Source organism: Herpailurus yagouaroundi, unplaced genomic scaffold (assembly GCF_014898765.1).
Source record: "Herpailurus yagouaroundi ecotype Mexico unplaced genomic scaffold, PumYag 197, whole genome shotgun sequence".
Lineage (NCBI taxonomy): Eukaryota > Metazoa > Chordata > Mammalia > Carnivora > Felidae > Herpailurus > Herpailurus yagouaroundi.
The window spans coordinates 29,112,463-29,140,418 of record NW_024412428.1 but is presented as its reverse complement, the minus strand read 5'-3'; the positions used below and the strand labels follow the sequence as shown (position 1 = coordinate 29,140,418).

Below are 27,956 nucleotides of genomic sequence, written 5' to 3'. Positions count from 1 at the left end.
TACGGAGTATAAAAATGAGACCAAGAGCTCCTTCGTTCTGACCCTTGAAATTTTCTCAAATTTTTTAAAGTGTTTATTTATATTTGAGAGAGACAGAGCACGGTTGGGGGAGGAGCAGAGAGCAAGGGAGACACAGAATCTGAAGCAGGCTCCAGGCTCTTGAGCTGTCAGCACAGAGCCCGAGGCCAGGCTCGAAACCCATGAACCGCCAGATCATGACCTGAGCTGAAGTCCGATGCTTAATTGACTGAGCCACCCAGGCACCCTGACCCTTGAACTTCTTATTGCATTACCATTTTTTATAGTCCTGTGACTCAGTTTCTGTAATGCACAAGCCTTTACATTTCCTCCTTAAGTGGACATAGAGCTGGTTCTTTTCTCCTGCCTTCCAGAAGAGCCAGCTCTCCTAACATAGCTGATGTAGATCTAATCATAAGTTTGCAGTACATTTCTGGGGTTCTTTAAAAACAAGGTTATTTTTTTTCCTGATATTTAGAAACAATACGTAGCCATGGTAGAAAATTGGGGAATTACATAGAATGGAGAAGAAAATCATCCACAATTGCATAATCCACAGATAGCTAATGTTAATGTTTTGGTGAATTTTTTTAATGCACGGGGATGTGTGGTTTCCTTTTCATAACTGAAGTTATATTGCTCTACATTCTTATTAATTTCACCTAACTTTAGTTATTCTAAAATGTAGATGATAATGGAGGTATTATACGTCATCAGATGATTATAATTTAAGTCTTTTGCTCTTGAATACTTCAGCCATCTTTAATTTTTCACTATTTCAAATAATAATTCAAAGTAATTATTTGAATATAGAAATAATTCAGTGATGACCAGTTTAGCCTTTTACAGCTTTGCCTGCATCTGATTCTTTTCTTAGACCGTAAAGCTGAATTATTTTTTCTGTGTTTTAGTTGCTTATATTGTGCTTGGTGGACCCTCTGGTGGACAAGTCAAATGCAGGCAACGTGTTTGTGTGGATTAGGAATGTCAGTGGCAGAAAACTACACCCACAGTGACTGAAACAAAAAGGATTTGTTTTTCTGCACAGTAGCCGATACGGAAGGAGGTGGCTGCAGGCACTGGCTCGGTGGCCAGCATCGCTGATTTTTTTGGCCTTTCCTTCCAGCTCCAAAACATCAACCATGCATTCGAGTACGAAGTCAGAAGGGGTTGAGCAGTGCCAAGCACGACTTCCCTTTAATTAGGAAAAGCAGGAGTTTTCTCAGCCCCCCAGTAGACTTCAGTGTGAATCGCATAGTCTAGGGCACCCCAAGCCACTGGAGGGTCTGAGAAAGCAAGCAGCCAGCCTCTCTCCTGGGGCGGGGACACTGCTGCCTCACACAGAAGCGGGACTGTGTTGCAAGGGCAGGGAGAGACAAGGTTGGATGGGCAGCTGAGACCATGTGCCGTAAGTTGATTTTAACATTCCTAGCTTGTAAGATGCATATGTATGCGTTATCCCCATCGCCCCACTCTTTCCCCACACGCTTTAGATTATGATGAAGTAGGTTTATGTACCACTTGCTCTTATAAAATTTTCATCAGTTTCGTAGAACTTTAAAAAGCTGCTATACCCAAAGAGTATTCATTTCCTGGACAGAGCCATTTAATTTAAGGTAAATAACTGGATTACCTGAGTGTTAACTTCCTCCAATGACTTTAAGTTGTTTTCATGCAACCATAAGCCTTGGGGAGAAAGCATAAATGAAGTGCTGCTTTTAGCTGAAAATATGGAGAAAACATTTTAATTTCTCCAACCTCTTGCAAACTAATAAATATATGAAAGGAACAACCTGGCAAAATAAATTTGTCTCCTGGGTTATCAGACCATTCTCAGTATCTCGCTGTAGAAGAAAATTCAGGGTTTAACTTTGAAATCTCAGTGGTGTGCTTGATGTGAGGAACATCTGAAATGTGTTTTGTTATAGCTGGGAAATGTAGAAATGGTTTATGTTAAATAATACTTTGAACTGAAGACATTAAAGAACCAATCGCTTGCTTTTTCCATTGTTGTTCGGAGGCTGCAGAACAAAACCCCAAAGGATTTTCACTTCAAATGAAGGGCTCCTCTATCCCTTTACAGGATTTCAGAGTCCGTTCAATTGCTTTTCCTCAAAAAAATCTTTGATCAGCAACATCAGATTAACCTAAATCTCAAAGTTGGTAGCAAGTAATTTTCACTTCCACTCAGGACACTCAATATTCACACATTTCAGTTATGCAAGGCAGGGTGACAAGCAGGGCGAAGACAATGTTGTGAAGAGAGCTACAGAGATAAGACACACACAGCACACCCCACACATGCCCCCTTACACACACCACACACCCCCAACCCATACTCCCCTACACGCATCACAAACACACACACACACACACACACGCACACACGCACCCACACACTCACACACTCACACCCCACAACGCTATACAAACCCCCCCACATACACATCCCACACTCACCCCACACACACTGTATACCTCCCACTGACACCCCCCGACAACCCCACACATACCCCCTACCCCATTCATCCCACACACACTACCTGCCCTCCACCGACATCCGACACACACACCACAAAACCCCACAATACCCCCTACACTCACATCTCCACACTCACCCCACACACACGACATACCCCCGCCTACACCCCACCACACGCACACCACACACAGCTCACAGCCCCTCACACACACTCACAATTCTCATTAAGTTTTTAGTAGGCGAAATAATGTTTTACCAGCACGTGACTCTTAATACGCATGTTTCACCGTCCACTCTGCTCAATGCATTTCGTTTTTACTGAACTTACAGGAAGGCAAGATCATGCCAGTCAAGTATGAAGAAAATTCTCTTATCTGGGTGGCTGTCGACCAGCCCGTGAAGGACAACAGCTTCTTGAGTTCTAAGGTCTTAGAACTCTGTGGTGACCTTCCTATCTTCTGGCTTAAGCCAACATACCCAAAAGGTAACATTTTAAATTCTTTTAGTGCTGCTGATAGGTTTCCTGAGCCCCTCCACAGGCCTGAGCATGTAACAAGGAAGACTTATCAGGACGCAAGTCACAGTGTCTCAGTAATTGGCAAGACAGATCAAAGAGAAGGAAGGTGACAACCATGAATGTTTTAGGGAAGGGACTGAGTGGCAGGGTTAACAGGAAGCAGATCAGGGAGACTCACCATTACTGCATCATCTGCCATTTTTATTTATGAGACTCCCCCTTCTTTCTGCTCTGCTCCTTAATCTAAGTTGTTTGCACTTTCCAATTTTACATGTTTTTTATTCCGAGGGCAGAGAATCAAGGGCCTAAGAAGCTGTCAGACTGCTGAATCTTTATTATACTCATACCTAGAATTATGAGGCAGCCAAAAGCTGCTGTGGCCATAGGCTGAGATTCTTCAAGTTCAGGGCTTGAGCATCAGCTCCTAAGTCCGCTGAAAAGAAATGAAGGGCCCCTGGTTGGAGCATACCTTTGAGCCATCAGTGGCTGAAGGGCAGGTGAGCCCCGAGGACCAAGTTTCTCCGTCCCTAGGGCACCTTCACTCGTCACTGCCACCAGTCACCCCACCGGCCCCCCAAAGGCTGACTCAGTAGTTCTGGCTCAAGTGTGGGAAAAGGGCCTTTCTCTCAACACAGCTGAGGTATACTGTTTTCTGAAAGATTTTATTGGACACAGAGAGAGCAGCATGGAAATAAAATACAGGCATTAAGACCACTTAGGAGGGGGAGGCTTAGGAGGGGGAGATGGGCAGTTATTTTTGAAAGGGTGTGGTTACAATTCCGCAAAACTGAAGAAGTTATGGAAACACGTTTGCACAGCAATGTGAATGCACTCAACTGTACAATCATAAAAATGGCTAAAATGGTAAATTTTTATGTATATGTTACCATAATTTAAAAAAAAAACAAAAAACACAAAACCTGACCAGGTTTAGAAAGTTCAGGCTTCCGGTTCTGCCATGGCTAATTCATTCCTCTGAATCACAAATATCATGTCCCAAAGCTTGGATAAGATGGTTCCTTTCTGGCCCAGGCAAAGCAAATAGGATTCAATTGTTAAGCCACTGGAAGGAGAGTTGAGAAGGATCCTGAGGCCACAGGCATGAGCAGTGTCTGTCACCCCCTAGGGGCCAGAGAGGGGGCGGCCAAATGGAGGGTCACTTTTGCCCTCCCTGTTCTTGCTCCAGGGGGTGCTGGCAACTCGCAATTCTGTGGCCGTTTGCCAAGGTCTAGTTTTCGATTGCTCACCTCCATCCACACGGAATGGGCTTCTTGCTTCCCACCCCCAGGAGCTACTCCTCCAATACCTGTCACTTTGCCGCGTCGGAGCCTCAGGCGATGCTCCCATGTAGAGCTCTCTCTAATCACTTCCCGTTCGTGAGGACAAGCCTCTTACCCAGTGAGTTCGTTCATTTGTTGGACAAACATTTTTTGAAGGCTTATTGCGTGCCATTTACTTGTGCCGGGTAATTGGGATGCACTGAACAGAAGTTTACATTGTAGCAAGCGAACACGCCCTGTTACGGAAACGTAACAGAGCAGGGCAAAGAGGGCGGGGGTGGCCGTGCGAAGGCGGTGCTGGTCTGGCTGACTGAGCGCTTTCACCCTTTGGGAAAGAGCGTGTTCCCTACCTCTGATATGGAGCTTGGCCCCTCACAGCCCACAGGCAGGACCACCTCTTAAGTAGTCAATCATCACCAGACCCATCCCAGAATTACATGTTATGCACAACACCAGAAAAGTGGAAATGCCCCCAGCGATGAAAAGGTTTAAGTAACTGTTGGTACAGCCACGGGGCGTATTATACACATTAAAGATGAAGGATTTTTTTTTCAGTCTTTCATAAATGTCACATTTAACAATAAAATCAAGAAAGTAAACCCCCTCTGAGGATGTCGGTCCCAACCACCTAATTCTAAAAAAAGCTCCCCAGGGGGCCTGGGTGGCTCAGCCGGTTAAGTGTCTGACTTGGGCTCAGGTCATGATCTCACAGTCCGTGAGTTCAAGCCCCGCATCAGGCTCTGTGCTGACAGCTCAGGGCCCAGAGCCTGCTTCGGATTCTGTGTCTCCCTCTCTCTCTGCCCCTCCCCTGCTCATGCTCTCTGTCTCAAAAATAAACAAAAACACGAAAAAAAACAAAAACAAACTCCCCAACTCCAGCAACCTCTGTCTTGGATCTTTAAGCTGGCAGGTCACAGAGCTGTATTATCAAGAGACAATGGTGGCTGGGCAAGGTCACAGGGAAGGGTGAGGGTCGCTGAGCGCTGGCTTTGTGCCAGCCATTGTGCTACAGCTTTCTATTTTGTCCTCAGTTACTTTTTGCCAATAACTGTCCTAGTAACTACAAATAGTCCCATTTTATAGATGAAGAAACCAAGGTTCACAGAAATTAAACAGCTTGCCTGAGGTCATTCAGTTAGTTAAAAGAAGTGGTATTGAGATTTGAATCCAGGTCTCCCTGATGCCTCTCCAACCATGAACTCAGAAACCCAGAAGCTGTCTATGGAAGTTCTCCATGGCTCTAAAGCACATCTAAGTTCTCAGAAATAATACAGCATGCTATAATCATCATTACCTAACATTTGAGGGCTTATTATATGCCAAATGCTATAGTAAAACCCTTAGGCACAACTCTATCTTCTGTCACCATTCGGTGAATTAGATACATTATCCCCCTTTTACAGATGAAGAAAGTCAGACTCCGAGAGACACCAAAGCCCACATTGGGTGGTTACTTTCCATGTCTGTTATTCAGCAACCATGGGACCCGTGTCGCTGTGTGATCAACTAGAGCACTGGGCTGGGAGCCAGAGAAGGTCACGTTTGGCTCCTGTCTCTGCCACCCATTCTGTGATCTTGGCCAAGTCACTTGGTCTTTCTGAGCCTCGATGCCCTCACATATAAAAGTTACTGCCTTTTCTATCCCACCCATAGGATTTTTAAAAGAATCAACTAAGACAACAAATCTCCTAAAAATTGTAAAGCTTTATACATATATAGTCAACCTGTTAAGAACACAGAGGGCTGGAATGCCTGGCTGGCTCAGCTGGTAAAGCACGTGAATCTAGATATCTGCTTGGGGAGTTCCAGCCCCATGCCAGGCGTGGAGCTTACTTAAAAACAAACAAACAGCAAGGAGTCACGATGGTGGAACAGCATGGAAGTTTTTTTTTTTGCATCTCACATCCACGAAATACAGCCAAATCAACACAAATCAACCAAATCCTGATTTGAGGATCACACAACAATCTGCACAACCTGAACCACAGAATTCAGCAGGTACGCGGCGTGGAAAGGTAAAGTGAGGGAGAGAGAAGCTGAGGAGGGCAGGGAGCTGTTTTTTCTTGTGGAGAGAGGATGGAGGGGGGGGGGGGGGGGGATGTATGGGAAAAGTACATCCCCCGCACCCCCCAAAAGCAGCTGGAGAGAAAGTGGAAAAGTGGAAACAGCTGCAGGGACCGAACAAAACAGGCAGAAAGGAGAAAGGCGAGGGTTTAAATTCCATTAAGACTCTATAAAGAGGGGGAGCACAGAGTCTGAAACTCCACAGCTCGTTACCTGGAGAAGCTCTGGTGGGAAGGGCGAATCCCCAGAAGCAGAGTGAAGTCCAGGGGTTCTCAAGCCACGGGCAGAGGCGGTTTCCCTGCTGGGAGGACATTTGGTAGAATCTGTAGCCACCCCAGCAGACCCCGGAGAACAACCACATTCGCTGCTTCTGGAACAGGACGTTAAGGGTGAAGCCTGGTGCCAGATGCATGTTGGGATTTTCCATATCCCTGAAACGCTGCTACACGATGGCGTGAATCTTTTGTGGGGTGGGCTGGCACCCAGCCAGTCTCTGGGCATCGGCAGCAGCAGGGTCCCACAAACGTTCCTGGGTGCGGGCAGCACCTGGCCATTGCTCATTGAGACCCTCCCCCAGAGGATCTGAGCGGGTCAAAGTCGTAGTCCCTCAGAAGTGAGGGGTTGGGAAACACAGCTGCATCCGAGAGGGAGCCACACTGTAGGAGGGACGTGCCGCATTTAACCTGATGGCTTGGTCACGAACAATGTAAAAGCGGGGAGTGGACGGAAGCTGGAGACAAAGGACGGGTGTGCGACAGCTGATCGGAGAGAATGGAGTTTGGATAGTAGAGACTGGGCAACTGGGTGACGCCATATTCACTCTATCCGCGCATGCGCATACGGACCAACGAGGGCGGCAACAATCCACCCCAGTAAACTAAAGAGCGCCATCTAGTGGAGAATAGAGCCATTACACTAAGCCCCGCCCAACTGAGCCAACCTCACTCTTCAGGAACACCTCAAGTTTCTCAGCCTGCTTAGTTTGCAGACTATAAAGCGCTTCAGAGTTTGACTTCTAGGGGAGAGCGATGTAATTTCAATTCTATTTCAGTCTGTTTGCTGGTCCATCTATCACTTTTTTTTCTTTTCTTTTTCTTGAATACAGAAAGAGAAAAATTTTATTTTCATTTTCAATTTTTATTATTTTTCTACTATATTTTTTACTTTTTTGTAAATTTTTCAAATTCTATTTTACTTCCATCATTTCATTTTATTCTACTTCATTGTATTTTTTCAAATTTTCAAATATTTTCCTCCCCCTAATCTATCAAGCTCCTTTCAACACCCAGACTAAAACACATCTAGGATCTAGCATCATTTATTTGACTTTTGTGTGTATGTGTGTTGTTTTTAATTTTTTAATTTTATTTTTTTTTACTTTAATTCCTTTTTTTCCTTCAAAATGATGAAACAAAGGAATTCACCCCAAAAGAAAGAGCAGGAAGAAACGACAGGCAGGAACTTAATCAACACAGATACAAGCAAGATGTCTGAACCAGAATTTAGAATCACAATAAGAATACTTCTGGGGTCGAAAATAGATTAGAATCCCTTTCTGCAGAGATAAAAGAAGTAAAAGCTAGTCAGGATGAAATAAAAAATGCTATAACTGAGCTGCAATCTCGAATGGATGCCACGGTGGCCACGGTGGCAAAGATGGATGAGGCAGAGCAGCCAATCAGCGATATAGAGGACAAACTACTGGAGAATAATGAAGCAGAAAAAAAGAGCAGACAAAGCAAAAGAGCACGGTTTAAGAATTAGGGAAATCAGTGACTGATTAAAAAGGAACAGCATCAGAATCATAAGGGTCCCAGAAGATGAAGACAGAGAAAAAGGGGTGGAAGGTTTATGTGAACAAATCATAGCAGAAAACTTTCCTAACCTGGGGAAAGACACAGACATCAAAATACAGGAAGCACAGAGGACTCCCATTAGATTCAACAAAAACCGACCATCAACAAGGCATATCATAGTCAAATTCACAAAATATTCTGGCAAGGAAAGACTCATGAAAGCAGCAAGAGGAAAAAAAAAGTGCGTAACCTACAAGGGAAGACAGATCAGGTTCAGAGCAGACCTATCCACAGAAACTTGGCAGGCCAGAAAGGGGTGGCAGGATAGATTCAATGTGCTGAATCAGAAAAATATTCAGCCAAGAATTCTTTATCCAGCAAGGCTGTCATTCTAAATAGAAGGTGACATAAAAGTTTCCCAAACAACAATTAAAGGAGTTCGTGACCACTAAACAAGCCCTCCAATAAATTTTAAGGGGGACTCTCTGAAGGGATAAAAGACAAGAAAAAAAAGACCAAAAGCAACAAGACTAGAAAGGACCAGAGAACACCACCAGAACCTCCAACTTACAAGCAACATAATTGCAATAAATTCATATCTCTCAGTACTCACTCTAAATGGCAATGGACTAAATGCTCCAATCAAAAGACATGGGGTAACTGAATGGGTAAGAAAACATGATCCATAAATATGCTGTTTACAAGAGACCCACTTCAGACCTAAAGACACCTTCAGATTGAAAGTAAGGGGATGGAGAACCATCTATAGAGCTAATGGTAGACAAAAGAAAGCCAAAGTAGCCATACTTATATCAGACAATCTAGACTTTAAAATAAAGACTGTAACAAGAGATGAAGAAGGGCTTTATATCATAATTAAGGTGTCTATCCACCAAGAAGGCCTAACAATTGCAAACATTTACATTCCAAATGTGGCAGCACCCAAATACATATAAATCAATTAATCACAAACATAAAGAAACTCATTGATAATAATACCATAATAGTAGGGGACTTCAACACCCCACTTACAGCATGGACAGATCATCTAAAGAGAAAATCAACCAGGAAACAATGGCTTTGAATGACACACTGGACCAGACGGACTTAACAGATATATTCAGAACATTTCATCCTAAAGCGGCAGAATACACATTCTTCTCCAGTGCACATGGAAAGTTCTCCAGAATAGATCACATACTGGGACACAAATCAGCCCTCAACAAGTACAAAAAGAACGAGTTCATACTGTGCATATTTTCAGACCACAATGCTATGAAACTCGAAATCAACCACAAGAAAAAATTTGGAAAGGTAATAAATACTTGGAGACTAAAGACCATCCTACTAAATAATGAAAGGGCCAACCAAGAAGTTAAAAGGAAATTAAAAAGTACATGGAAGCCAATGAAAATGATAACACCACAGCCCAAAACCTCTGGGTTGCAGCAAAGGCAGTCATAAGAAGGGAAGTATATAGCAATCCAGGCCTTCCAAAAGAAGGAAGAAAGGTCTCAGATACACGACCTAACCTTACACTTTAAAGAGCTGGAAAAAGAACAGCAAATAAAACCCCAAACGAGCAGAAGACAGGAAATAATAAAGATCAGAGCAGAAATCAATGCTATTGAAACCAAAAAAAAAAAAAAAAAAAAAAAAAAAAACCCAGCAGAACAGATCAATGAAACCAGAAGCTGGTTCTTTGAAATAATTAACCAAACTGATAAACCCCTAGCCAGTTTTATCAAAAAGTAAAGGACCCAAATAAATAAAATCAAGAATGAAAGAGGAGATCACAACCAACACAGCAAAAATACAAACAATAATAAGAGAATATTTAAATCAATTATACGCCAATAAAATGGGCAATCTGAAAGAAATGGACAAATTCCTAGAAACATATACACTACCAAGGCTGAAACAGGAAGAAATAGAAAATTTGAACAGACCCATAACCAGTGAAGAAATTGAATTAGTAATCAAAAATCTCCCAAAAAACAAGAGTCCAGGGCCAGATGGCTTTCCAGGGAAATTCTACCAAACATTTAAAGAAGAGTTAACACCTATTCTCTTGAAGCTGTTTCAAAAAATAGAAATGGATAGAAAACTTCCCAACTCTTTCTATGAAGTCAGCATTACCTTGATTCCAAAACCAGACAAAGACCCCACTAAAAAGGAGAACTATAAACCAATTTTCCTGATGAACATGGATGCAAAAATCCTCAACAAGATATTATTAGCCAACTAGATCTAACAATACATTAAAAAAAATATTCACCACGACCAAGTGGGATTTATACCTGGGATGCAGGGCTGATTCAATATCCACAAAACAATGTGATTCATCACATCAGTAAAAGATAGGACAAGAAGCACACGATCTTCTCAACAGATGCAGAGAAAGCATTTGACAAAATACAGCATCCTTTCCTGATAAAATCCTCAAGAAAGGGATAGAAGGATCATATCTCAAGATCATAAAAGCCATATATGAAAGACCCAATGCTTTATATCATCCTCAATGGGAAAAACTGAGAGCTTTCCCCTTAAGGTCAGAAACAAGACAGGGATGTCCACTCTCGCCACTATTATTCAACATAGTTTGGAAGTCTTAGCCTCAGGAATCAGACAACACAAAGAAATAAAAGGCATCCAAATCGGCCAGGAGTTCAAATTTTCACTCTTCGCAGATGATATGATACTCTATAGGGAAAACCCAAAAGACTCCACCAAAAACTGCTAGAACTGATCCATGTCAGCAAAGTTGCAGGATATAAAATCAATGCACAGAAATCAGTTGCATTCCCACATGCCAATAATGAAGCAACAGAAAGGGAAATCAAGGAATCAATCCCATTTACAATTGTACCAAAAACCATACAATAGCTAGGAATAAATCTAACCAAAGAGGTGAAAAATCTATACACAGAAAACTATAGAAAGCTTATGAAAGAAAACTGAAGAAAACACACACACACACACACACACACACACACACACACACACACACACAAATGGAAAAATATTCCTTGCTCCTGGATAGGAAGAATATCGTTTAGATGTCAATACTAACCAAGCAGTCTACATATTCAACGCAATCCCTATCAAAATAACACCAGCATTCTTCACAGAGCTAGAACAAACAATCCTAAAATGTGTATGGAACCAGAAAAGACCCCAAATAGCCAAAGCAATCTTGAAAAAGAAAACCAAAGCTGGAGGCATCACAATCCCGGACTTTAAGGTGTATTACAAAGTTGTAATCATCAAGACAGTATGGTACTGGTGTAAAAACAGACACTCAGATCAATGGAACAGAATAGAGAACCCAGAAATAGACCCACAAACGTATGGCCAACTCATCTTTGACAAAGCAGGAAAGAATATCCAATGGAATAAAGACAATCTCTTCAGCAAGTGGTGTGGGAAAACTGGACAGCGACATGCAGAAAAATGAACCTGGACCACTTTCTTACACCATACACAAAAATAAACTCAAAATGGATGAAAGACCTCAACGTAAGACAGGAAGCCATCAAAATCCCCAAGGAGAAAGCAGGCAAAAACCTCTTTGACCTTGGCCGCAGCAACTTCTTACTCAACACGTCTCTGGAGGCAAGGGCAAAAATGAACTATGGGACCTCATCAAAATAAAAGCTTCTGCACAGCAAAGGAAACAATCAGAAAAACTAAAAGGCAACTGATGGAATGGGAGAAGATATTTGCAAATGACATATCAGACAAAGGGTTAGTATCCAAAATCTATAAAGAACTTATCAAACTCAACACCCAGAAAACAAATAATCCAGCGAAGAAATGGGCAAAAACATGAATAGACACTTCTCCAAGGAAAACATCCAGATGGCCGACACATTAAAAAATGCTCACCATCACTCATCACCAGGGAAATACAAATCAAAACCACAATGAGATGCTACTTCATACCTGTCAGAATGGCTAACATTAACAACTCAGACAACAACAGATGTTGGCGGGGATGCAGAGAAAGTGGATCTCTTTTGCACTGCTGGTGGGAATGCAAACCTGTGCAGCTACTCTGGAAAACAGAATGCAGGTTCCTCAAAAAATTAAAAATAGAACTACCCTGTGACCCAGCAATTGCACTACTAGGTATTTATCCAAGGGATACAGGTATACTGTTTCAAAGGGGCATATGCACCCCAATGTTTATAGCAGCACTATCAACAATAGCCAAAGTATGGAAAGAGCCCAAATGTCCATTGATGGATGAATGGATAAAGATGTGGTGTGTGTGTGTGTATGTGTGTGTTTATATACATACACACAATGGAGTATTACTCAGCAATCAAAAAGAATGAAATCTTGCCATTTGCAGCTATGTGGATGGAACTAGAGGGTATTATGCTAAGCAAAATTAGAGAAAGACAAATACCATATGACTTCACTCATATGAGGACTTTAAGATACAAAAGATGAACATAAATGAAGGGAAGAAAAAATAATATAAAAACAGGGAGGGGGACAAAACATGAGACTCTTAAGTTTGGAGAACAAACAGGGTTACGGAAGGGGTGGGGGGGGGGGCGCGGTTAATGGGTAAGGGGCATTAAGGAATCTACTCCTGAAATCACTGTTGCACTATATGCTAACTTGGATGCAAGTTTAAAAAACAAATTAAATAAAAATAAATAAATAAATAAAAGACAAAAAATGCACAGGGCTGAAAGTTAACAGAATACCTGTTCACCAGTGGTTTCAATAGATACAGGTTGACTTTTTTCATACAATCAAAAGTGTGGAGGGAGGTTTCTGGCATTATCAGCTACTCAGCTACATCACAAGGTTCTTTTTTTTTTTTTTTTTAATTTTTTTTTTCAACGTTTATTTATTTTTGGGACAGAGAGAGACAGAGCATGAAGGGGGAAGGGCAGAGAGAGAGAGAGGGAGACACAGAATCGGAAACAGGCTCCAGGCCCTGAGCCATCGGCCCTGAGCCATCAGCCCAGAGCCCGATGCGGGGCTCGAACTCCCGGACCACGAGATCATGACCTGGCTAAAGTCGGACGCTTAACCGACTGCGCCACCCAGGCGCCCCTAGGCTCTTTCTATCTTACCATTTTGCTACCCATCGCATACTGGTTTATCATCCTTGTGCCTATCCCTTCTGGTCACAAATTGGCTCTCATAACCCACATATATGTATGCTCAAGAAAAGAAGACAAGACAGAGAAAGCTGTACCAGTCCTCTTTTACCAAGAAAGCAAAAGCTTTCCCAGAAACTGCGCCAATATATTCTGCTTACGTCTCACTGGCCCAAAATGTTTCATCTGGTCTCTCTTACTTTCTCAGCGCCTATAGTAGAGGTAAGTGAAGAAGAAGGATTGAGAATGGATTTTCGTCAGCTACCTTAGAATACCTGTCTCAGGACTGTAAAACCAAATTCTGGTTATCTGTTTGTTTACTAACCCAAGACTCTGAAATATGCTTTATTATTTAAAAAATCATCAATACAAATTTCCATATTCAGTCCGATGTTTTTGGTATCCATTTATGCTTCTACCCTGATACAGTACTGCCTTAATTATCCAAATAAATGGATTAACTTAGTTTTGTTTTTTGTTTTTTGCAGAAATCCAGAGAGAAAGAAGAGAGTTGGTAAGAAAAATTGTTACAACTACCACAAGGAGACCACCTAGTGCACCACGGGGCAACCCAGGGCCTAGAGAACCAAATAATGAAACCAGACCTAGTGTTCAAGAGGATTCAGAACCCTTCAATCCAGACAACCCTTACCATGTACGTACTGATGTTTTCGTGACATGCTCAGACAAATGCGTTGAACATAACATTGAAGTGGCGGTATGTCTACTTGAACTTTCAAATAAATGAGGGTAAGATTACACTGAAGCATGGTCTCTGTAGTGTGAGATCCAGATTGTTTGTAACCGTTACTCAAAGTTGTTTTCTGTGCTCTCCTTTTTTTGAGTCACAGGCAAATCCATAAAGACAAATTCATATCAGGAATTTGATTATTCAAAAAATGTTTCTAAGAATGTGCCCTAGAGACAACATCCAGAAAGAAAGTATTCTCTTTCCCCCTTCTTATCCACTTTTTTCATCCATTCAACAGACATTTTTGAGAACTTGCTCTTTTCCAGGCCCTGTGCACACAGCCAGGAGATAACTTCTGCCCTCGGGAGCTCTCAGTCCAGGAGGGAGACAGACTCATACACAGATAAAACACCTTAGTCTGAAACACTGGGAACTGGTGTTTATAAGGATGAAACTAATGTCCTAAAAATTTCCAATCTTCAATAAAGTATTATTTACCATTACTATACTCTGAAGGGAGTAAAAGTAGAGTAGTAAATTTTTGTAACTAATTTTTTAATTGAAAAAATACATGCATATATATATATTTTTAAGTATAAAGGATATACAATGAAATATGTTTCTCTTCCACCTCAGACACCTTCCCCAGAGCAATGTATATAACAATAGCTATTTGCCCAATTTCTTTGTATAAGAAAGTGTACCACACACTTTTAACACAAAAGAGCATACAATACTTCTGTACCTTGCTTTCTTTCCAGTTACAATACAGTATTTTGCAGACTGGTCTGTATCTTCTACATACATCTACATCATTCATTTTATTACTTTTTATTATTTTTTAGAAGTTTTTATTTATTTTGAGAGAGAGAGAATGAGCAGGAGAGGGGCTGAGAGATAGGGAGACAGAGGATCCCAAGTGGGGCCCAACATGGGACTTGATCTTACCAATCATGAGATCATGACCTGAGCCAAAATTAAGAGTCAGACACTTAACCAACTGAGCCATCCATGTGCCCCAAATTCTTTTAATTTGGAAAAAAAAAATTTAGAGCAAGCAGGGAAAGGGGAAGAGGGAGGGAGGGAGAGAGAGAGAGAGGGAGAGAGAGAGAGAGAGAGAGAGAGAATCTTAAGCAAGCTCCACACTCAATGCAGAGCCCGGTGAGAGGCTCGATCCCATGACCCCAGGATCATGACCTGAGCTGGAATCAAGAGTTGGGTTATTCAGCCGAGCCAACCAGGCACCCCTTGCCTCATTCATTTAAATGGCTGCATCATAGTCCATTGTGTGGATGGATAGATGCACAGAAATTTAACTAGTTCTACTTTGATGGGCATGTAAATTATTTCCCTATCTTTTGTTCTTATACTCTTGATAGTATACAACCTTGTACATGTCCTATAGGCTTATGGGAAGGAGTAAATGAGGTAATGCAGGTGAAGTTCTTAGCACAGTGCTTGGCACCATAGGCATGAACTTGCTCAAAGTTAATTACTAGTCTTATTATGCCTCTTGTACACATGTGGGAATGTATTTTTAGCATAAATACTGATGTATGGGTTGACTGGGTCAAAGGAGATGAGAATTTTACTTTAATGGGAGGATGCCAAATTGTTTCCCAAGGAATTATGCCAGCTACATATCTTCACGTGGTAAAGAGAGGGACTAATTTATTTTCAAACTTTAAAAAAATCACCAGTTTCTTGGCTGTAAAAATGTATCTTCTCATTGTTTTAGCTCGCCTGTCTTTAATTATGTGTAAGGTTGAGCATCTTTTCATAGACAGGCAATTAATTTGCATATTTTTCCTATCTAGCCTATTCAGTCCTTATTTTCTAGTCTATCATTTTAGATTAATAAATTTTAGAATTATTTAGAGCAAAATGTATTTTTTAAATAACCCATGGCCTATTGGAAAATTCAGGACACCATAGTACCTCATTCCCTGAAGCTCAAATACTAAAAAAGAAATAAAATCTGAATAGGCCAACAGAAAATTTAATATAGTTTATTCCCCAGGCGGCTTGGCTAGCTAAATCTGGTTCAGGCGATGAGGGTATCAGCCCCGTCACAGAAGGGCAGGATGTGACTCTGTCTGCCTTGCCTCCAGACTTGAGTGATCCAAATTCCTTGAAAACTCCAATTGTATCAGTTTTTTCCTTTTATCTCATGCTCAGGTTTAAGCAGAAACATCTCCCCATGACCTCAATCCTTCATAAGTTTCTTTAAGGAAATATCCTTGGAGAGGAAGCATCTTTGAGAGATCCTCCCAGCTTTTAAATCCTAACACACCTTTGTTCAACTATTAGATGAGGAAATGCCACAACCAACAGGCTTTTGACTCCCCTTGCCCTGGAAGAGTCAGCTACAATCAATTAATTAGGTGGTTTTCTTTTTGCAGTCCCTGATGAACCCAGTTCAAGAAATAAGAGAAACAAACGAGAAGAGCCTGAAGAATTAAAAAAAAAAAAAAAAAAAAAAAAAAAAGGTTTAAGAGAGTAAGACAAATATTTTGGTGACAAAATTTGAACATAGGGTATATCAAATGGTGTTAAGGAATTGTTAATTTTGTTAGGTACGGTAATGGCAGTGTAGCTGTGTAGGGAAAATATTGTTTTGGAGGTGCATTCTAATGTATTTATGGGTGAAATGTCATAATACCTTCAATTCTAAGGTCACTTCCAAATTTAAAATACTTCGGAAAAGAAAAAGCCAAGCAAATCTGACAAAAGGTTAACAGCTATGAAAACTAGATGATGTTTGGTACACAGTTTTCTCCACTTTCCAGTATGTTTGATACACTGTAAAATAGTAAAAAGTATCCTCCCTTCCCCCCAAAAAAATTCAAGACTTTTTTGTATACCAGAAGAGGTGACAGGCTTGCTAGGTTCACTCAGCTCAAGCCTAACCTATGTTTGGTGCTGCATCTGCCCAAGTTCAGTGGAGACTTCAACTGAATCAAGAACATACATTAAGGGCTTTTTGGCAATGTAATTCAATACTATATTACACAATCTGTACCCCTAGAAATCCATGAACAGGAAAACCAGATACATAAATTTGGCAGAGGGCAAGTTGCTTCTAATTCTGTGAGCTCTTCAGCAGTGAAAATGGGAACTCTGCAGGTGATTTTTACTCCATCCATGATTTTATGGAATTATAATAAAGGCACATAGAAATTAGAAAGTCAAGTTTAAGGTCTTGAATTTTTCCATATTTTATGGTGCCTTTTCCTGAGTGTTACAGACCCCTTATGTGGAAATGAAGGCAGAATCTAAAGACGTCAGCGTTTTCAGCTAGTGCAGTTAGAATAGCAATCTGTTGGCTTAGCAATGAGTTTCAAAAGATGCTCCAAGAGTGTGGAGGCCATCAGTACAAAATGGCACTAGTGTTCCACTAAAATTAGCAGTGGCAGAAATGCCACTCTTGAATCATGCTTTCCTTTTTGTCAGTCTATTTAAAACGAGGCACTACTGAGTTACGGTTCATTAAAGGTATGGAGAAACTTCATGACATTAAAAAAAAAATCAAAACCACCTTCCTGCCAGTGACAGATGGAGGTTGAGTTTTTAGAAGGAATTCTGAATTATCAGGTTAGAAGACTGAAAAACTTCTTAGGGAAAGTGATACTTATTTCTTGTACCAATGAAATATTCAGGATCTTATTTTAAAATAATGTGCATGCTATAGAATTCTCGTTATGAAGAAAACACAATTACCTTTTATTTCACAGCAGCAGGAAGGGGAAGGCATGACATTCGACCCTAGACTGGACCACGAAGGAATCTGCTGCATAGAATGTAGGCGGAGCTACACTCATTGCCAGAAGATCTGTGAGCCCCTGGGGGGCTACTATCCATGGCCCTACAACTATCAAGGTTGCCGCTCCGCCTGCCGAGTTGTCATGCCATGCAGCTGGTGGGTGGCCCGCATCCTGGGCATGGTGTGAAATCACTCCATACAGTAGGTGCTGAAACATGAGAACTAACTCAAGAAACCACCAGAGTGTGAGGCATCTTGATGCTGAAGGGACCAAAAAGTATTTTATATTCAATTTGAATGATGTTATTCAAGACACTTTTAACAGAATCTCTCAATTGCTTCATAGAAAAACTTTATCCAGAATGTGCAAATGTACTGAAAGGGTAAAGTAAAAAATGCCGTAACAATTCTTTTATTACTTGTTTTTTATTTGCTTTGCATTCCCTATAAAGTCTGCTTATAAGACTAACTTCCCAAGCTACTTTGAAATAAACATGAAAAATCATTTACAATGTCAAAGATCTCAATTGTACACTTGTTCCTTTTAATCAAGTTGCTAAAATAATTAAGTTTTGGTTGTTATTTATGCAGGATTCCTCCCTTGTTTTTTTAAATTTATTATTTAGATAGAGAGCAAGCAAGTGTGAGCAGGCAGTGGGGAGAGAGCAAGAGTGAGAATGAATCTCAAGGAGGCTCCACGCTCAGCATGGAGCCCCACACGGGCCTTGACCCCATGACCCTGATCGTGGGATCATCACCTGAGCCAAAATCAGGAGTCAGACACTCATCGATCGAGCCACCCAGGTGCCCTTCCTCCACTGTTCTTAATGTTTACTGTTCTTCCCAGTCTTGCAACTGTGCCCCAAAGTTCCCACATAAAAACACAAACAAAAAAGTAAGACAGGACTTATAATGTAATTTACTTGAGAGCAAACATTATAAAGTTCAAAGTGGCAGCTCACAGAAAATGTGTTATTTATAGTTTGTGCTGCTATTAATTAATAGGTGGGTGCCCTATGTTAGGAGGCACCTCATACGAAAGAGCATTAGGATAAAGAAGGAAAATGAAGTCAAAGATAAATCAGACTTGTGGGGAAGGACTTTCACTGACATTCTGAAAAGCAGGTCTTCATACCCTTTTCAATCTGTTTTCAGTAAGTGGTCACTGCGCATGAAGCAGCAGAGTGATTTCTATCTTTGTAGTACAAATCAGGCTGTTGATGTAGTCCAATTACCAATAAGCTACTCTCATAGTAATAGGACTCACAGTACTGCTTGGCAGATCTGGCTGAGAGGAATGGCTTATTTATTTAAAATGACATAAAGTCTCTCAGGATCAAGGACTGTCTTTACAAACTGAAATACTAGATCAGAAAAATGAACAGGTATCTCATATTTTTGACATTTGAGTTCTGAATCCCAGTTTGAAAAATAGAGAGCTTTCTTAAGGAAAATAAAAGTTTTCCAAAACAATATAAGGATTCAGAGATGACAAAAACATCCTCATACCATGATCTCACCACAGTCCCATATTCTAAATAAACCTTATTGCTGTACATCTGATGTTTGCCAGTTTAAGTTGGTAAAGGTTTACAGTCTCTTAAACCTAGTTATCAGATGAATGCTCATATACCTGCATCTAATGGAATATACAGCAAGTTAGGTCTCTGCAGGAGAAAGATATGAAGTAAAGACACACACTCAACTGTAGGTAATGGTCAAACAGTTCTCAGGCAGCAGGTACTTCTGGCACAGATAGGAATTTTACATGTTTAGTCTTTCAAGTGGTTGTTACCCTATTAACTAAGTAAATATGTGTCAATGGTTCTGCCTACCATCTCCAACCTCACTGTCCAGCAACCTGTACTTGGTTCTACAACTAAATTAAAAAAGGAAAACAAAATCAAAAAAACAAAAAGACTCTGTGATCCCAGCCCAGAAGAGCTTGTGGTCTTATGAGAGACAGATAATCAGGACTCCATACACGAAAGGCCTTGACAAAGATTGGGAGAACTGGGCTTCTTGGAGGAAGAAAATACCTTTGTGAGGTCTTCAAGAATGAGCAGGAATTAGCAAGGTAAAGAAGACAGAGGAAAGGCATTCTTCTGGGCAGAGGGAGGAGTTCAGTAAAGTCAGAGGTGTGACGATGCATGAGACAATCAGAAGAATTGAGCATTTGGGTTGACACAGAACATATTAAGATGGATGTGTAGACAGAAGACTGCTTATATTACATGTTACCTTGGAATTTATTGGGTGGATAAGGAATAGGAAACCAATGAAAGGCTGCGGGCAAGAAGGGAGCTGGTTAAGTTTCCATTTTTAGATAGATCAACCTTGGTACCTTTCCTTGAGAGAACTGAGCAAGTGACAAACTCTGTGAGGAGAAAGGCATGTCACAGGGATGGCAGGCTGTCTCTTGAAAAGGTGCTCCCTTTCCAAAGTACCATAATTAAATGAAAATATAAGAAGTAAATAAACTACTTCATAATTGATAATGGAGTTATATTATGTTATGAAAAGTCACTAAATACCCACGGAAGTCTACTTAATAGGGGGGAAAATAGTGATGTTTTGAGGGCAGGGCAGAGATTCAAGGTTGGATTAAGAGTAGACATGACAGACTCAAATTATGTTCAAGGAAGAAAACTAAAGGTCTACTCTACTCTGAAAGAGAAGAATCAAGTGTACAAAGGAAGAACATTTAGTCAAAGAAGACCCTGCAGAATATAAACTTCTCACACATTGGTACTAATTCCCAGATTACCTTTAACCAGGCCAGTCTAAAAGGTGGAAATGTAGTCCAGTTTGCTATGATGCATCTTGACTCCCTGTGTACACTGTGTGTGTGTATATATATTTTACTATTTTATAGGTACTTATCTAATTCTCAGCCATGCTGAAATCCTATGGACATCACAGGTTAATTTTCAAGGTCCTCATCTGACTGACACTGGAAGGGCTATTATAGCCTTAGATGTGATAGTTGCTGCTGCATAAGCACAAAGAAAATGAAGACATGGCCATGCTGGATTCCAGTAGGTTCTTTTTATGTTACATTAACGTATCAAACTAAAATATGCCAACATACGGCTACTGCCATTTTAAAAACTTGTTAACCTCATCTTTATACCTCCCCCTTCCACCCCCACCCCCTCAAATAATTGACACTAGAAAAGTAAATACATTCAGAATAATCACTTAACCCACTCAAAACAGTTTATTTCTTACACCAGATTTTATTGCACTCTGAAATACAAGCTACATTCTTACAAAATAGAAATTCCTCGTGTGTGGGGGACAAATTTTTCTGCATAAGCTAAATAATGCTGATTTGTTTGATGAACATTTATTTTATAGAAAGGGTCACAATCTTTTTTAGAGTTAACTGACTTATTGAGGGGTAAGAGGGAGTTGACAAAAATCTACATGCACCGATCATCCTAGCAGCGTATCTGGAACATGAAGGTGTAAACTTGAGTCAATGATGCAAACGTCAGCAAAAACATGTTACAGGCACAGTGAGTTCTGGTGTTTATAAAAGGAAGGTGAACTCCTTTTAAAGGGCTTTTGTACATATATGCATGCTTATCTACCATATGCATATACAGGTTTCACTTTGAAAAAGCCCATGAGAGTATGTAGAATCAAATTTACAAACAGGTTAAGTTACTGTTGCCTGACTTTCAACAATAAAAGGACTTACTACAGATTTTATTTAAACTGTTTACATTCAAAATAATCAATTCACATATAGTTTTTAGGTATTTACCCTGTAAAGGTAAGTACATCTATATATACATTTATTGCATGTATAACCTACACCTAGCGAATAGTTGATATTAGGCTCACTGAACCTTTTCCATGTCTTAATAGTTTTAAAATAAAAAATATATACGAGTCAGTCGTCATTAGGGTATATGTTATCATCAGATAGATAATGGGACCGGAAATAGTATAAGTTATAACTAAGTCCTTACATTAAAATACCAAGTCATTAAAAAAACATTTAAGTTCCTTGTATAGGCTTAGTAATAACGCCACAGTTGTTCTGTGTCATAGTCCTGTTGTCTCTGTGCCTACTCCTTTACAAAAATTCTCTTCCCATCAAATTCCTGCAATTAGAATGCTAGAAAGTTCAACCTCTTTTTTTCTCGTCTATAGACAGGCTACAAAAATTTTAGTAGCAATGCTTGAAAGAAATAACCCCTAAATACTTTTTTAAAGCTAGTATTGGATTTGCAAATTTACTTGCAATTACTTAAAAAAACAAACATGATATTGGTGGCTTCCTGTCCTTCAGACTTCCAAGGTGTGGATTATTTCCTTGCAAAAAATTCTCTTCCCAACTGTTATATTCCATTAACCGAGACTATTATACACTTTATGTAATGAATTAGCTTTCTACTGACATAGCCAAAGACTTGGAATAAACTAGTCAAGCATGAACTTTTAGCAGAACATAATGCTTTTAAAAGCAAGTGGTTTCTTTTCAATTAAAACCATATTCCTGCCTGTTAGTTACGGGGTTAACTATACAACTACACAGTAAAAAAGATCTCCACAGGCTATACCCTAACACACATTCTACTCAACCTACTCAGCCAGCCCAGTAATTTTTAATATTCATTTAGCACCTATGCATAATCAGACAGGCAGCATCTGAGAACATTCCAGTTGCTAAAGAAGAAATAGTGCTTCATTATACACTAGTACTATGCCAGGGCTCTCCATGAATACTGAGCATTCTAATATTCTCTGTTTCAGTTTTAGTAGTATCTCAGCAGTGATAAGCTAGCATCTTGTCCAAATAGTCTAAATTTGTTTCAGTTTGAAACACATTTTCTTTCATCCTGTGCAGTGACACACAGTTATATAGATTCCATTAGTTTACCATAATGACCCTAAGGTTCTAATGACAGAGGAACAAAAATAATCACTGAGCTTCTCTCCTGTGCCTTTACATCCATGTAAGAGGGAAAAAATTCTTCAAAGGAACAACCCAAGTAGCCTTTTATTCTTTTCTGAAATTTATAGGAAATAAGGCATTAGAGATTAGTATTAACATCACTTCTTTAGTTTCTCCTTTACCCCTTGAAATCGGTGTTTTTTTTAAAGGCAGTGCCCCAGGTCACACACTTCAGAATCACCAGGTCATTAAAAACTGATTTTCCCAGCCCTATTCCAAACCTACTGATCCAAAATCTCAGGAGGGTAGCCGAGAAAGCCTACATATGAAAAAACAAGCCTCCCAGGTGAGGCTTATTCAACATTAAGTTTGAGAACCACTACCCAATATATTATACAGAATATCTGACTAATGCTCTAATTTTTAGTTGCCTGATATTTGGGGTCAGTACATGTTAGGGGAAATAAAGTTTTAGGTGAGTTAGAATCTGATTCTCTCACCAACTATGTATGGGAGTTTATGTTCAAGAAAGGTTATGAAGAAAACAGTATTATGAGTGTACTCTAGAAAAAATGCACCTGTAAAACCAAAAATTTGGACTAGATAGCATTTAAGATTCATTCTAGCTCTAAAATTCTGATTTTATTTTTGTTTTGTCTCCTCATATTGACAGGGGAGTAAAATGCAAATACATGTTTAAGGGAGTAATAGGTACCAAAGCTATTTCTAGTCTTGGCAGATGGGCCATAAAAACATGCCCTGCTGATATGATTTTTACAATTCTATTAAACATAAAACCCCATATCACACTTATTCTTAAGTCCCTGTTCACAACCAGTCATTCTATTTAATTCAATTTTGACTCCGTATCTCTTCTGCTATAAACTGTACTTATATTCCAGACAAGAAATAGCTTTGCTAAACAAAGACTACACTAAAATGTGATACTGCTGTAATTTAATGTGTGAGGAGGAAAGGGCAGACGTAAGGCGAGAACTGAGACTGAGGGCTTCCCATTTACCCATGAAGTCCTGTACCAGAAATGAAATTCATTCACCTCAATACTTTCAGGTATTCAGAGTAAAACTCCACAACAATCCGTATTAGATTTATAAAGTAAATTTGACTTGACTGTATATATATTTGATAAAAATTAGAAAATTTTCAAAAAGACTGACAACTGATTGAATTTTGAGTGAGAACAGGGTTTTATATTCAGCTACAACAAGCTCTAGCCTGGCAACCATGATCTCATCTGTATTCCCTGAAGGCCCTACATGATCCAGACTCCCCTACTCTATCTCAAATCTGTCCTCTTCAAACATTTAGTTTTCTTCCTTAGCACTAACATCATTTAACATACACTTTGATTATTTCTCTCATGAGCTAATATCTATAAAGGCAGGCAGTTTTGGGTTGCTCACCAGTGTATTCCTAGTGTTTAAAACAGTGTCTGGCACATACTTAGCACTCAATAAATGAATGAATGGGTGTATCATGAATTACGTATTTTTCACTCACCTATATTTTTCTAATATCTATATTAAAGTGAAAACTCAAAAAAAAAAAGTACATAGCTTTTGGCAGAAAGACCTCAAGGATGTTCACACTGTTAAAAAAATAAAGTATGCAACCCTCACCAAAGAGGATCATGGGGTATTCAAAATCTCAAAACTTCTTGGAGGTTTTTAAAAAAAGGTACTAGTAAGTAGTTCAAATTTTTGCATCCAAAGATTGGTATGATTATTATTTTTAGAAATTGGTATGCTTATAAACGAAAATGCTGGACTCACCCACTCTTGGTTTCCAAACCTTTCCATATGTCCAAACCAATTCCATTCCTGGCTTTTTAAATCTCTGGCCTCTTTCACTCTCCCCAAGTTCCCTGGGCTCAAGAATTCTTCTGGAAGAATCACTATGCTAGTTAGAAAGTAAACTTCAGTCCCTTCTTTATGAAAACACACACATTTTGGTTTTAAAACAATTAGGACAAAAGAAAGAAATCTGAAAATTAAGTAACAGAACAAAAAAACACTTGGATATCACAATGGTTTTGATTACTTATATAACTGCTATTCCCTCCAGTAATGTAGATAAATTAAGAACAAATCAGATTTAGCTCTCAAGGCCGTGGGTTAGAAACCTGCTTAAAAATTACTATTCTATCTCTACTGATGAATAAATGAACAATTTCAGGGGCACGACAGAAAAAACAAAGTAAACTTTAAAAAAACTAGTTTGGGAAAAGTAACCCAACTCTTCCAATACTTGAATATCTATGTGAAAGGCACAGAGCTCTGCATAAAAAATCCAAAGCTAAGTAATCAACACTGTAACTGAGAAGGACCCACAAGGTAAAAAAGAGAACTGCAGTTAAGCCTACACCCAGTGAAAATGTAAGAGGAGTCATAAGAGGCCTGAACAAGGCACTTCCACATCACAGCTGGAGTGGCAAGGAATTCCTGTAGAGGACATGGAATGGAGAGGTTCATTAAGAGTCCCAATATTCTCAATGGGCTAACTTAAAGAATACACGGAAGCAAATAAGGACATTCTATGCAGCAGTAAGCCCACAAGCAAATGCAACCATCATCAGACAAATTCTGTGGGCCTATTCCCTACATACCAGGTACTGCAAATACAAAGTTGGAAGCTACCACCCACATCCCCTAACCCAAGCAACTGTCACATGGGGGATGAAATGGGTCATTTGTAGCCACTTGATAAAGAAAGAACAGAGCTGATTCAAACATAACTGTGAGACAGTCGAATGGAGCAAGACTGAGGCCTATATAAAGAAGCCAAATAAAACCATGCATGATTACTGCAGCCAATTCCAAACTGTTTTTAGAGAAAATTCTAGTCTTCCTTTAAGTGCTGAATTCATCGGGGTAGCCTTTAATTCTGTTCATTAATGGACTGAACCAGGATCTTCCTCTTCTAGTTAAAAGGACCAGGATGATGGAATGGGAAACTATGTCCACTCCAGATTTAGTTAATTTAGTAAGCCAGCTCCCTTGCACCCTGGATCATTCAACTAAAAGGAACACCACTAAAATCCCTGACTTTCAGCTCCAACAAATGGAGGCCCCTAAACAAACAAAACAAACCCACAACTCCTGGTCTCTGCCATTATTGTAAAAAGCCAGGACACTGGAAGAAAGACTGCTGCAGATTTAAGGGCTCCAGGCACCTTCAACTCTCTAACCATCCTTTCCAGTGCCCTGTCAATCCCTAATGTCAGAACTGCAAGGAACGATAGACGTTTTTCCCAATCCTTCCCTTTAATCGGCTCAGAGAAACCACTCTCCAGATTGGGAACGAATGCCTCTCTATCCTAATGGACACTGAAGTTATACTCAGTGCTCAACCCCACCGTTATTAAACAGCGCCTGCTGTAGAGTATTAAAACAATTAAAATAGTATGGGTCTCCAATAAAACTCAACAGGTTCCTAGCTCTAAACCTGTTCTCTTTTGGTTAGGCCAAGAGATATCTACCCTTTTCCCTGTAGCTCTTTCATCCCTATTGACTGGACTGATATTTCTCGGAAAAATATGTTGGAATTTCTTTCTCCTGAAAGGGGAAAATAATTCTAGAATTTGAAAACAGCAACCAAAATAGCCAAATAAGTGAACTGAATGATCTTCAATATGTTTTATTTGTTATGTCTCTGATGGCACTAGAGCTAATTACAAAGACAATGATCATTTGTCTCTATTGAACCAGCTACCACTCTTCTTATGGGCAGAACCTTGAACTGTTATTGGCAGAATCCACAGTGTACCTCCTATTAAGATACAACAAGATCTCTCAAAGCCTCTCCCTAGAATTAATCAATACCCTACAAATGAGGAAGCCCTTCTGGGCATTAAGCCCACAACGGAAGACTATTAAGGCCTAAGACCTCCTTATCCCCTGTACCAGTCCCTGCAACAGCCCTAACTTTACCAGATAAAAAGAAACAAACAAACAAAATGAAAAACAAAACAGCTACAGACCTCCCAAGTCATAAACAGCATTGTCATCTTTCACGGCTCTGTTGTTCCCAATCTCCATACTTTGTTGGCCTCTATCACTACTGAAAGCAAATTTTTCACCATGGTTGCTCTATATATATAGAGTGTCTTCCTTAGTATTCCAGTGGATAAGGCAAGATACTATCTCTTTGCCTTCACTTGGGAAGGACAATACACCTGGACTGGACTGCCCCGAAGTGCTACTGTAAATCCTTCATACTTTTCACAAATCTTAAAAGCGGATCTAGATCATATAAAATTTCCTAGAAGTTCTATTCTGTTACAATATGGAGATGACTTGCTTCCCTGCTCCTTTTTCAAGCCTCTTCACAAGAAGACGGCATCCACCTATTAAAACTTTTACCTTACAGGGACATAAAGCATCCAAGGAAAAACTGCAGTTCGTTCAAACTCAGTTTGCTATTTAGAGCACCTAATTTTGGCACAAGGTTTATGTTTCAATCTAAACAGGCATCATGGCATCCTGAACTTTTCAAAAAGCACATCTAAGCATCAATTAACAAGGTTCTCTTCGGCTGCCTCATTATTAAAATTCTATTCCAAGCTTCTCATTTTTTGAGAGAAAGCACACACGTGAGCAGGGGAAGAGTAGACAAGAAGGGAAAGAGAAACCTTACGTTGGTTCCACACCCAGCCTAGAGCCCAATGCAAGGCATGATCTCATGACTGGGAGATCATGACCTGAGCTGAAATCAAGAGTTGGACGCACAACCAATGGAGCCACCCACGTGCCCCCTCAAACTCTTCTCCTATGGCCCAATCTCTGTATGCTTACTAAAAATCAACAAACCTGAAACCCTGTTATTTACTAATATCAAGACAACTTAGTCTTTAAAGTCTTAAATGAAAATCGAATAAATCCCCCTGGTCTTGAACATCTCAATTATCAACTTCCCATTTTCCTTTGTGTGTAATGAAAAAGAGAAGAATGCCCTTGGGGTACTCACTCCCAAACCTGGGAACCATCATTGGCCCATAGGGTATTATAGCCAACATCTAGACCCTGTGGCACAAGAGCACTCCCCACCCTCTGCCTCAGAGCCATTCCTGCCACTGTTCTTTGAGACAAGGTGCCTGAAGAAATAACCATGGGAATCCCTTCTAACTCATACCTTATTCAGTAGAAACCTTTCTAAACTCGCATCATATTCAACTCCTGTCAGTTATTTGCCTCACCTCCTATGAAATCCTCTTGCTAACCAATCCTCATACAGTACTGCCCCTTACCCATGGTTTCACTTCCAGTAGAACTGAAGTTGATTTAAAGAGACAAG

The 27,956-nt window shown here is 40.1% G+C and overlaps 1 protein-coding gene and 1 long non-coding RNA gene across 5 annotated transcripts in view; one reads left to right on the top strand and one right to left on the bottom strand.

The window, feature by feature from the left end:
- Nucleotides 1-19,684, top strand: part of CNMD (chondromodulin) — a 34,728-nt gene extending 15,044 nt beyond the window's left edge. The window contains exons 5-8 of one of the 4 annotated variants that reach the window (XR_005782467.1): nt 2,831-2,984; nt 13,769-13,935; nt 17,706-18,004; nt 19,666-19,684. Coding sequence is in view for 3 of the 4 variants with exons in the window: in XM_040448590.1 (XP_040304524.1) it covers nt 2,831-2,984; nt 13,769-13,935; nt 17,706-17,921 (537 nt within the window). In the remaining variant the exon portion in view is untranslated. Of the gene's footprint in view, nt 1-2,830; nt 2,985-13,768; nt 13,936-16,373; nt 16,453-17,705; nt 18,257-19,665 lie in introns of those variants that run through there. The other 3 variants (XM_040448591.1, XM_040448590.1, XM_040448592.1) reach the window with 3 other exon arrangements.
- LOC121013032 (uncharacterized) lies at nt 199-27,956 on the bottom strand. Its single transcript, XR_005782468.1, has 3 exons — nt 23,442-27,956; nt 10,534-10,541; nt 199-1,505 (listed from the first exon to the last, which is right to left on the bottom strand). It is a non-coding gene; the product is annotated as an uncharacterized LOC121013032 (long non-coding RNA).